Here is a 13,100-nt window from a genome sequence, read left to right on the forward strand (position 1 = left end):
GCTATATTTTAATCTATGACGCCCTCCGGGTGGGAAAAGTTAGTCCCTTTGGTCCCCCTGCTGGAGTTTCCTGTCATCGGAAAAAAAAGATGGCTGCCCCGAGTAGCTCCACAACTCTCGGCCAAAAGTAAAGCAAAAAGTCCGGCATTCGAGAGCACTAAGGACTCCTACCGGGGCCTTGTGGAAACCGGAGGAGGTTGGAGGATGTCTCGCTGGGTGCCCACCAAGAAGGAAAAGTACGGCGTCGGTGAGTACAAATAATAAATCTCCGCTCCATCGTTAGCGCCGTTTAGCTCTCAGATCGAACAAGTTTGACCGCGGCCGCTCTTCGTCCGCTCCTCTCCCGCTGGCAATGAGAAGGGGATGTGTCGGTGTTGGAAAATGTTTCATTTGGAGATAAAGTTTCACTGTAGAATTCCCAAAAGATGGAAAGTCTTGAGGGAGCCGCTGGGAATGGTTCGAGGCGCGCCTCGCTGCTGTTTTCCTGTCTTCATGGATGGGCCTCCCCGGTCCTAACTTGGCTAACTTGGACACAACTTTTACTCAACTTTAAAACCACTTCTACCCTATTTTGTCTCACTTTTACTTTGTTGGCGGTTTGGCGTGATCGTTCCACTTCCACATCTCAGCCAGACATGTTCAAAGCTACCACACCTCTTCTTTAGCATCACATATCACTGCAGTGCTAGCGTATAAACATGTAAACAAACGCATAAATCCGGCCTTGGCATTGGGTAAAACTATGACATTGTGCAACCTAATCAAATATATTGCACCTACTGAAATATTAATTTTGTATAACAGTGTTGTTTGCATTGGTGTATTAATGCAAAGCTGTTTCATACTGTTTTCAATTAGAGCGCTTTTCATGCAACGCAAAGTGCTTTACAAAGTTAAAAACAATACCCAGGTGACCCATATCCCCCATCATCACATACATACATACATGTCAAACTACTTCCTTAACGTAAATGACCGCCATAACCACAACACCAGGGGTAGCTCCACTAACCACGTTAAACCCATAGTCCGACCTAACAAAGGTCTTAACTCATTTTCTTTCTATGCCACATCAATATGGAATGCACTCCCAACAGGTGTAAAAGAAAGGGCATCTCTATCCTCCTTCAAAACCGCACTAAAAGAACACCTCCTGGCAACTACAACCCTAAACTAACACCCTCCCGTTCTCATCATACCTCTTCGGATTGTAAATAATCAAATGTAGACACTTTTTCTTATACTTGTTCTTATACTTTCTGATCTCTGTCTCTGTGTCCACTACTTGCTGTACACAAGTCAGTCCTACATTGTTCCAATGTCCATTTCTCTGATGATGCAATTGTTGATGACTGAAGTGTTGATACCAACCAAACATAACCCCCGCCCCCCTCCATATCCCACACCCCAGATTGTAAATAATTTAATGTATATACTCTGATGATTATCTTGTGTGATGACTGTATTATGATGATAGTATATATCTGTATCATGAATCAATTTAAGTGGACCCCGACTTAAACAAGTTGAAAAACGTATTCGGGTGTTACCATTTAGTGGTCAATTGTACGGAATATGTACTTCACTGTGCAACCTACTAATAAAAGTTTCAATCAATCAAAAAAAATACGCACGGACACAGATACCAAACACAAACACACACACACACAATCTGGACTGGACCTGCTTTTAAGAACCCTTTAAACAATCTAATTTCATTGACAACCTGGTCTGGTGAAGATAAGGTCCTTTTAAAAAAAAAAAAAGTAAGATAAATAAATAAAAAACATTTCTTGAATAAAAAAGAAATTTAAACAATAAAAAAACAGTTTCATAGAAACTAGTAATTAATAAAAATGAGTAAAATTAACTGTTAAAAGTTAGTACTATTAGTGGACCAGCAGCACGCACAATCATGTGTGCTTACGGACTGTATCCCTTGCAGACTGTATTGTTGTATATTGTAGGAACCAGAATAATAATAACAGAAAGAAACAACCTTTTTGTGTGAATGAGTGTAAATGGGGGAGGGAGGTTTTTTGGGTTGGTGCACTAATTGTAAGTAGTGTTTTTTTTTTGATTTAATAAAAAAAATAAAAAAACACACACACAACATTCTTGCATATGCAACTATATGGACCAAAGATTGCATGGCTGAGAACAGAGGAGACATGTGAGTAAACACTATCACAGGAGCCATCTGCACCATCAGACCATGGCCACCAGGACGCTGACACAAAAGCGCCCCCACAAGCACGGTCGATAACCCCTGAGACAGATGGCTCATCTGAGGAACGTTGAAAAATAAAAATAATAAAACTTGTAAAATAGTAAGAACCATGTGTAGCGAGAAAGAATAAAATACAAGTAAGACATATGAAGATTAATAGAAAAAAATAAATATATATATACAGTAACTAAATAAATAAAATATAACTACATAAATTCTTGCATAACTAATAGGATAAAAAAGTAAAATACGAATGACGTCAATAAAACACTCCTAACACTCCAACTAGAACATTAGAATCAGCACGAGACCACTGCAAACATCAATGAAAAATCAGCATTATCTCTTGTGAAGACACATTTTATGGTGCACTGGTTATTACATTGCGCAGGTAATACAGTACCTCTTGAGGAGAATAAGGTGTCTCGACTCCGCACTTTATGCTATCGTTTTCTGGGGTTCGGGCAGCATTGTCAGAGACCGGAACAGACTTAATAAACTGATTAAGAGAGCTGACTCCGTCCTACGCTGCCCACTAGACATCATTGTGAATGTGGCCGACAGAAGGCTGTTGACGAAGTTGACATCTATAATGTCCAATCCCTCTCACTCCATGTACTTTTTCAAGCTTTTTCAGCATTAGACTGTTGCATCCACAGTGCAAGAAGGAGCGCTAGGGCATGTCTTTTCGACCCACAGCCGTAAGACTTTACAACGCACTTACGTGATTACTGTCATCTTTTTCTTGGTGTGCAATACGATTGTTAGGAGTGTTTTATTTTACAGATAGTGTAGTCGTTAGTGCGCAATATATATTATGCATTACTCATTTTTAGTTTTTCATTACTTCTGTTTCGTATGTAAAAACCTGCACAGCAACAATATAATTTCCTAATTTTTTCCTCATTTTCTCATTGTTATATGAGTAAGTCTATCTATCCATCTATCCGTCTATACGTCTACCCGTCTATCCATCTATCCAACCAACCAACCAACTGGTCAATGGCTGGCCAATGTGCATTTTTAAAAGTATGGCGTTAGTACCTATAAAACATGTCAAACGTTACCGCTCCATTGTACAATAGAAGAACAGTCCGATAGTGTTATGCTGATTTGGTTTTACAACGTATGCACTTTTACTCTGTGCGTTTTTAACAAAATTAATGTTAAAATAAAAAGTCATATATACTTGAAGTTTTTTACAACGATGGTAGTTGTATATTGATTTTCAATGTCAACCTTTTGAACCCCAGTAGGCAAAAGACCATTGACACAATGTATAGCACAGGATGGCCAAAGTGTGGCCCGCAGCTAATTTTTTTATTTAGCTGCATATTTTAAAAACAAAATAAACATACCATATTAGAACATTACACAAAAAACTAAGAACACATACAAGTGTCCCAAATTACCCCAAAAATGTATACAGATTTCTTGCATTATATGTTTTTGACTGTGCGAAAGCCCTCAAAAAGGCTTTAGTTTGTGGAATAATAATCATATTAGAATAGTTTGATAATAAGAAGAAATTAGGTATCTCAAGAGGGTTAGATTAAAATGTGCTTTGTTTGCGATAACACAAAGCTAAGATGTGGATATTTTGTTCATATAGTTTAGCATGTATTGATTAACATTACATTGGTTTTATCATCTTTAATGTACAAAATGTATCAAATTGGCCCCCGCATCTTTTCATTTTTCTGTATGCGGTCCTCGCTACAAAAAGTGTGAACACCCCTGCTGTGGCATAAATGTATATCCTAAAATTACAAGACCAAGCAGAATCAAAGGCCACTATGCCCGCTTCTTTACAATATATTTACCTAATGATTTTGACAACAGTACTACAAGTTGTCTGCTCATAACCGACATCAGTGATCATCTACCAGTTTTCACAAACTATGACGTAAACTACAGGAGGAACGTGGATGACAGAAAGACGTTCCGAAGACCATTCACAGAGAAAAGTATGAATGCTTTGAAGAATGATCTGAGAGAACAAAGTTGGGACAATTTGTACAGTCAAAATGATGTAAGATGAAGCATATAGTGTTTTTCAAAATACTTTTAGCTAATAGAATAAACATTGTTTGTACTCTTTATGATTTTTGCATTTGGAGCCGTTAGAAGAGGAAAGGGAGTCGAAGAGACAGAAATTGGCTATAAAATCCAAGGCAGAATCCACTAAAGCAGAAACAAAAAGGAACATTTAAGCTGCTCAGAAATTTGCCACAAAGGCTCATGTCAGAGCCATCAAAGCAGAAATACCAACGTAATGTGCGAATGAACCAAAGTAATGTGTAAATAACTAGATGAACCATCTGTGGCTGTGAAGTGAACACTAATAACATTGTAAATACTGTATAGAGTAGGCTAACCTATGTGGTTCCTGTGGATGTGAACACAAGTTGTAATTACTGTGTGATTAAATAACATAGTGACTGAAACAGACATAGTGATTCATTTGGTTGAATGGGGTATATGTTTATGTAAACTCTGTTGATCATTTTTAAATTCTTTAAACACTAAATCATCTTTAAATGGTGCTTTTTTGCACATTTTTGCATGTTCAATTGCTGTAAAAACCCTTGGAAATGAGAGGTTGCTGATACATGTTAAGAGTTCTGAGATCTCCTTAATAACCATTTTTTTTGTAATTTCCATATCAATTTCTTCAATTTACATTAACCTGCGGCCCCCAGACCCCCAGCTTATTTTCAGTCTTTTTCATTAAGTTAAAATCACATGCCTGTTTGACCAGCATTGTCCATGGAAAAAACTTTAGTAAGAAGCAGAAGAAGAATAATCAAGTATGGATGACAAAGGGATTGAAAAACGCAAGCAGCAAGAAAAATACATTGTCTAGAACATTTATAACACAAAGATCTTCAGAGGCTGAAAATGAGTACAAAATGTATAAAAACAAGCTAACTAGTATCTTATGAGCATGTAGGAAATAATATTACAGTCAACTATTAGACAGGAACAAAAAAATTACTTCTTATATGGAAACATTAAAAATGACAAAATGAATGAAGTGGTTGAAAGCTTCAACGACTACTTTGTAAATATTGGACCAAATCTGGAATAAGATATTCCAGATCCTGAGTCAGTTCAGGACTTGAATGACATCATCCCAAATCAATGATTCTCATGGACGTGACAGGAGAAGAAATAATCAAAATCGTGAATTAATGTAAATTGAAGAAATTGATATGGAAATTACAAAAACAATGGTTATTAAGGAGATCTCAGAACTCTTAACATGTATCAGCAACCTCTCATTTCCAACAGGTAAATTCCCAAACAAAATGAACATAGCAAAAGTTGCACCAAATTATAAGATTGGAGACAAATACCAGTTTGCAAACTATACATCTGTTTCCTTAATTCCACAGTTTTCTAAAATCATTGAAAAATTATCAACAGATTGGACAAATTCATGCATAAAAGTGGAATGCTTGTGAACAACCAATACAGATACAGAGCTAACATCTAAACATTGTTGCCAATCGAAATAACAGAGATAATTACAAATGCAACAGATAAGTGTGCAGCTGCAGTGTTAATGGACTTAACAAAAGCAATTGACACACTCAAAAAATCTTTATCAACTGATTAGAATGGTATGGCAATAAAGGTTGGTCTTGACCTGGGTAAGTAGCTACTCGTCTAACGGGAAGCAATACGTGAAGCTAAGCAAACAAGTTTTACAGCTCTAAATTTATCTTATCTGACATCTGTAAAATCACAAAGTACTTAAATTGAGTATGATTTACAATGCAGCCACATTTTGTCCAGGAAGCCAACAGAAGAAATTGATAAACTAAAGAGATGGTTAGACAAAAAACATGTATTTGGCAATGGTGAGAGTTTGATTGATTGATTGATTGAGACTTTTATTAGTAGGTTGCACAGTGAAGTACATATTACGTACAATTGACCACTAAATGGTAACACCCGAATAAGTTTTTCAACTTGTTTAAGTCGGGGTCCACTTAAATTGATTCATGATACATATATACTATTAGATATATACTATCATCATAATACAGTAATCACACAGGATAATCACATTGAATTATTTACAATCCGTGGTGTGGAGGGGGGGGGGTTGGTTGATTATCATCAGTCATCAACAATTGAGAACAGAGAAATGGATATTGGAACAGTGTAGGTCTGACTTGGTAGGATATGTACAGCAAGTAGTGGACATAGAGAGAGAGAGAGAGAGAGAGAGAGAGAGAGAGAGAGAGAGAGAGAGAGAGAGAGAGAGATCAGAAGGACAGAGTTAAACGCAAATATAAATAGACATGGCAGGGTAAAATAAATCCAATTGCTTGGTGTAGTAGTAGATGATCAAATGTACTAGAAGTCTAATATCAAAATATACAACATAAGGTGGCAATAAATACTTACATAATAAATAAAGGAAAATATGTTCTAGACCAAAAATCAGTCCTTATCATATCTACTGCTCGCTAGTGTTACTGTATCTGAGTTATTCTATAGAAAAATGGGTAAATAATTACAAATTCAGTTGGGACAGATTTTCAAAACCATCACTCAGGCTGGGCCAGACTTTTTTACACTGGTCGCCGCCGGTCAGTAATCAGAAATTCATGACAAATAGTAAATGACCACAATCTAATGAAGGAGCAAACTAAGTGTAATTGTTGTTTCCCCTTTAAATCTGATTACATCTCGCCAAAGCGTTCAAATACTTTTGTACTTTTTTTTTTTTGCATTTTTAAGGCAGTAAGCAGAACAACTAATTTAAAAAACTTTTACTGTCAAAAAGCAGACTTACAGTTGTACAGTACCTCACTTTCAGTACGCACCACTAGGGCTGGGCGATATGGGTGAAAACTGTATCACGATATAAGTTTTTTATATCGGTTGGTATCGATAATTATTATAATTTTTTTATGACCTATGGAAAATATGGACCAGGAGAAGAATTTATGAAATGTAAACATTTTTATTTCAAACATAACCTTCCTCTGATTACAATCCCCTCAGCTATAAGGCAGAGCGGAAAGGAAATTGTCAACACAACCATGGAAAACACTCAAAGAATCAAGGCAAGGCAAGGCAAGGCAACTTTATTTGTATAGCGCTTTTCATACACAAGGCAGACTCAAAGTGCTTCACAGACAACAAAGTGATATGAAAGAATCAATGTAAACAAATTATAAATCACAATAAACACTTAACAATAACCTTTTCAAAATAAGGTGCGAAAACAAGGACTATGCAAGAAATGCTTAATAAAGTGTTACAAAAGAGTGCAAAGTGAGAAAATGTAAACATGATAGAGAAACCTGAGAACAATTTTTAGAAGTTTTACTGCCAGGAAGTAACGTTTTTGTAGCATTTAATTTGGTCTGTTATTCTTATTTAAGTATGGAAATGAATATATGTAATGCCGGAATTATTGTTTAAATATTTGACCAAATTATTATTTTAAAGTAGCACATTTGTTATATTTTGTTATTTATGTTATTTATACAGTCCTGCACTTTAGCTTCTACCTGTTGTTTTCATACATTCAAATAGGTAATGGACAAGGGTGGAAAAGAAAACATAAGATGAGTGCGGCGAAGGCCTTCGGTCCGTTTTAGAAAAAATCCAAAAAAACTGCCATACTGTCTAGGTGACTTTTCCTGTTTTAGCCACAATTTATTCGCTCTCTGCAAGCAGTCATTTTTACTTTCTCTTCTCACTCCATGCAGAAAGTCAACAGATAGATACCATGAATTGATTAACGTGGACCCCGACTTAAACAAGTTGAAAAACTTATGCGGGTGTTACCATTTAGTGGTCAATTGTACAGAATATGTACTGTACTGTGCAATCTACTAATAAAAGTCTCAATCAATCAATCAAAACAGCAAGATGGAACAACCGAACTAGATAGTTGATACTGTTACGCGATTGATTGCTCACTGATTACTTCCTGTTTTGCTAAGACAGCGCATAGGCTGGTCTTAGCAAATATATATATATATATATATATATACTGATATCAATACAAAGTGTTTGATCAATTATATCAAACACATTTACAGTACAGGCCAAAAGTTTGGACACACCTTCTCCTCATTCAGTGAAGAAACAAGAATATAAAACATGTTTTCAGCTATTTCACCTTTTTTTGTTAAGTACATAACTCCACGTGTTCATAGTTTTGATGCCTTCAGTGACAATCTACAATGTAAATAGTCATGAAAATAAAGAAAATGCATTAACTGAGAAGGTGTGTCCAAACTTTTGGTCTGTACTGTATATATAGTTTATCAAACACATTTTGTATTGATATCAGTTACATGTCTATCGTGATATTGATATCGTTTTATTGGCCCAGCACTACACCCCACTGTAAACTACAATCCACAGTGAGCGTTGTCGTTTATTTATAATAGAGCATTTTTGATGCATTCTTATACCAGATGAACGTTACATTGTGCAATTGAGGTAAATATTGGTTTTACTTTGTGTGGGTTGGGATTTAACGATATGAAAAATCATATCACGGTTATTTTGACCAAAATGATCATGGTATTATTGAATGTGCTGAAAAAGTACTTATACAGACTGAAATCTTTTAACCGAGTTTTATTGTAAACATTACATAAAAGAAGGAGACTTTGTTGGCAGAAGAAACATTCAATATTGTTATGGCAAATGGCTTCTGAAGAGCCATGTTATTTTGGTTTGTAAAGGTTTTAGAGTTGTATTTTAATGATAAAGGCAAAACGAGTGTTGTTTCAGTGACATCACACGTGTTCACTTCGTGTTGTAGACACTTGTGTTCTGTGTCATTCTCCTCTAAGTACTCTGTTCTAAGAATGCACAGCTTGTAGTTTCAATGGGCACAATTGAATAGCTTGGTTGCTCAGACAGCAATGTGTTTATACAAGTTAAGACTGGGGTTTGTCAATGGAGAAAGACGTTAATGTCTGTAGTATTAATGTTAGCATTTAAGCAACCTGGACAGCCATTAGTGTGCTAGCGTGCTTCACCAGTAAATGAGCTGTATCACTGCTCTGTGAGTTGATCAATGTGCGGTTATCCCAATTTTACAATAATTTAAATTTAAATTCTTATACTAACAGTCAGGAGTTTAACCACTGCTTATCATTAACACTGTTTATCAACAGATCCCGAAGTGTAGGTAAAATCTCAAAGTCTGCCTAGCAACAAGTGAAAAACATGCACAGAAGTAACTACAATGAATAACTATTTTTGTTGCGATGTTTCATTAACCTAACACGTGACTCTCCACTGTTCTTTGACAGGAAAGTACGCTTTTCTGTCCGATTCAGATAGTTTTTTGTGGCATTCCTCTCAATCGTAACTCTTTTTTGAACAGACATACCTTCCATTAGGGATGTTTTCTCTTCAACTTTACTATCTAACTTGTCGTCCAAAGGGTGCTTGTGGTTGTCTGCAGGCCTGACAGACCGACAGCCTGAGTTGATGCTCATTTGGTAGAGATCAGCAGCCGCTGACGCATCCAACAGCAACGTTTCGTCTTTCCGCTAAAGACCATAAGTCATTAGTGAACGCCTCCTTCGCCCCTTCACCCAAGAAAAACATCTCGGGTGTGCAGTCAGTGACCAGAATGTGGTAGCAATTAAAACACTGTGTTCGCACACAAACCCAAGCCATGTGTCTTTAATCAGTGGTCTCCAACGCTTTTCAGCCCACAGCCTGTCTGGTTTCTACCAATCTTGACAGAGGTGCATTTCAGACCTCATAGTAATCTAATACTATTGTCGTGTAGCGATGTATTAAACAAAGAAATACCAAATATCAAAGGAGGACACTGTAACTGTACAAAAACACACAAAGTGAACAGTGAGCCGCCATGAGTGCAACCCTTGTGTTTGTTTGACGACAGCGTGGTGTGATGTGTATGAGCAACAGGCACAGTTTTTTTTTAATGTCCATTGCTGTAGAGTTTTTGTTTTGGTAACCACAAATCCATTCTTGTTGGACAGTTCCTTTTAACTTTAATCCAACATGACGGAACACTAAACTTCACACAACACACAATGCATTTGGCACATTAGCATGCCTGGAAGCGACATAACCATATTTTAATTAGGTTTTATCATAATTTAGATTTCTTGTCTCCCCATTGTCCTAATTGGCTGAGAACATTTTTTTCAGCTCCCCCAGTCAGAAAGCTTGTTCACATAGTTTGTCTCTTGAACTGTGACCCTGAGGTGATGTTAAAGTAAAATCAATTGTCTACTATTATAAAATAAAATAAATACCATTATAATTTAAATCTATTACATTTATGTAGGCCTGGCAATATGGCCTGAAAATAAAAAAAATCTACGATTTTTTTCCCAAAGAATTTGACTTACCACTTTTTCACATTTTTCCCCCTACTTTTTAAAAAACAAACAAACAAAAAAACAATGAATACAAATGACAGAGATAATTTAAAACAAGGTTTTATTTTATTTGATCTAACATTAGTACTTTGAAATGACACTGAATACACTGTATCTTACTCTAGAAGCTTCATTTGGGAAGCAATACTTGAATAAAATACTTCTGTTAACAAAAATGTAACATTGCATGCAAATAAATAATCATCTCCGACAATGAGATTAATAGTGAAAACTTCAAACTTCTGTCTTGAATAAAATATTTTGTAAAAAAAAATGTAGTATTATGCATTGTGTGCAAATAAATAATCAAGTAAAACAATAAGAAGACAGACTATAATTTCAATAAGTCAAGTGGATAAACGCAGGCTTTTTCTTTCATTGAAAAATCTGGGCGGTGGAAAATTACTTTAAAAAAAAAAAAAAAATTATACTTCCTTGTTACTTTACCCAAAATATTATTGAATTACCGTATTTCCCGGACCATAGGGCGCACTGGATTATAAGGCACACTGCAGATGAGCGGGTCTAGTCAGGTCTATTTTCATACAAAAGGCGCAACTCATTATAGGGCGCATTAAAGGAGTCATATTATTATTTTTTGTTTCTAAATGTAAAACACGTCCTTGTAGTCTACATAACATGTAATGGTGGTTCTTTGGTCAAAATGTTGCATAGATTATGTTTTACAGATAATCTTCAAGCCGCTTTCTGACAGTCTCTTCCAGATGCGCCGTTTTGTGGGCGGTCTTATTTACGTGGCTCACCTTCGGCAGCGTCTTCTCCCCGTCATCTTTGTTGTAGCGGAGCAGCATGTCCTCATCCGGAAACAACAACAAGGCCGGAAATGTGTCCCGTAAAAAAACGTCCGACCGGACCTCTCTAATAACTAAAGTTCCTTGGGTGAATAATGTAAACTCACTACACCGGTATGTTTTAGCGCTTTCATGGCGAGTTTACTGACGGATATAAGTAAGAACTTTACACTACTTTATATTAGAAATGGCAACAGCGGAGGATGAATGCCCCATAAGAAGAAGATAGAGAAAAAGAGGGAGCTTATCGATTATGTTGTCAGCATGTACTTCAAAAGCGGAGGCGCTCAAATTTTCAGGACTTATGCAGATCCCAAATACAGATCAGCAGGTACCAGAAGGTAGGAAAAGTTGCTTTTGCATTATATTGCAAAACAAAACGCCAAATAATATGTCTTACCTTATACACACACCATAATAATTCTCGTATGTGGAAGCACAGTACAATCCATCAAGCGGGGCAGCTTCATAGCTTACCAAAGTCGTACTAAAACATTTTGATAGATTTTTGAGCGCCGTATGTAATGTTATACCCTTTCAATGGCACATACCGTATTTCCTTGAATTGGCGCAGGGAATATAGTATTCGCACGTCTAGAATTACTGCCGGGTCAAACTCGTTTCTCAAAATAATTAACGCATGCTTGGCTTTATCGCCGGTTCATTATTGACGCCGGATCAAATTCGTTTCGCAAAATATTAATTTTATTATCGCATGTCTATAATTTTCGCCGGGTCAAACTCGTTTCGCAAAATATTTAGCATATGGCTAGAACTTCCACCGGGTCAAATTCGTTACGTCACGAGTGACGCTTTATCTGTCCTCATTTTCAAAATGGAGGAAGCTGCTTTCAGTAGTTTGCAATCGCACAAAGGAAAAAAGATAAAGAGCTACCGGTATTCAGTAGGATTTAAGGTCCAAGCTATTGAATACCGGTACAGTATGCTAAAAAGAACAGTAAGCAGCTATGTTTTATTAATATACCGTATCTGCGTGTGTCAAATACTGTAGGAGTCATGAAATGACTCCCGCCTCCTGGTGGTAGAGGGCGCTGCCGCGCTAGTGATCCTTCTTGCGACTTCCGGTACTGCAGAAGAAGTGAACACACGCAGCAAGACATTTTTTTTTTCTCCTCTGCCTGAACTTTTAACAAGGAGGATTACATACCGGTATCTAAAATAAAACAGTTTTCTAAACTGGACTTTCAATCGAAGCAGGAGGTAATAATTAAAGGAATATCTCCATCGAGACAGAGAGACTTTTAAAACGGAAGAAAAAAATTAGGAAGACTTCTATAAACAAGTTATCGATGCTTTTGGTCAGAAAGAGCTGCAAATGGACTCCATTTATAAGTACAGGTAAGACCATAATAACATTTGTTTTATTAAATGTGCTTTTCATGATGGTATGCTTACATCACACTCAAAGCGCATGCCTAAATTTACCGCATTCCTTTTGGTAAACGCCGGAGTGAGAAGAGGGTTTTAAAATAATTACCGCATGCACGGCCATCCCGCTGGTTTCCGGTAAACGCCGGAGTGACAGGAGGTTTTAAATTAATTAGCGCCCCTGCGGCTATTCAAGGAAATACGGTATACAAATTTGGTGTTGTTTACTTGAGTTATATTGCAGCCTACACATATTTC

The 13,100-nt window shown here is 36.6% G+C and overlaps 1 protein-coding gene across 1 annotated transcript in view; it reads left to right on the forward strand.

Annotated features, from left to right (window-relative positions):
- dock1 (dedicator of cytokinesis 1) overlaps nucleotides 1-13,100 on the forward strand; it is a 483,186-nt gene continuing 470,086 nt past the window's right edge. Inside the window, exon 1 of the mRNA XM_062055356.1 lies at nucleotides 1-247. Within this exon, the coding sequence (XP_061911340.1) occupies nucleotides 16-247 (232 nt within the window). The 5' untranslated portion in view covers nucleotides 1-15. The remainder of the gene's footprint in view (nucleotides 248-13,100) is intronic.

Source organism: Entelurus aequoreus, linkage group LG08 (genome assembly GCF_033978785.1).
Source record: "Entelurus aequoreus isolate RoL-2023_Sb linkage group LG08, RoL_Eaeq_v1.1, whole genome shotgun sequence".
Classification (NCBI taxonomy): domain Eukaryota; kingdom Metazoa; phylum Chordata; class Actinopteri; order Syngnathiformes; family Syngnathidae; genus Entelurus; species Entelurus aequoreus.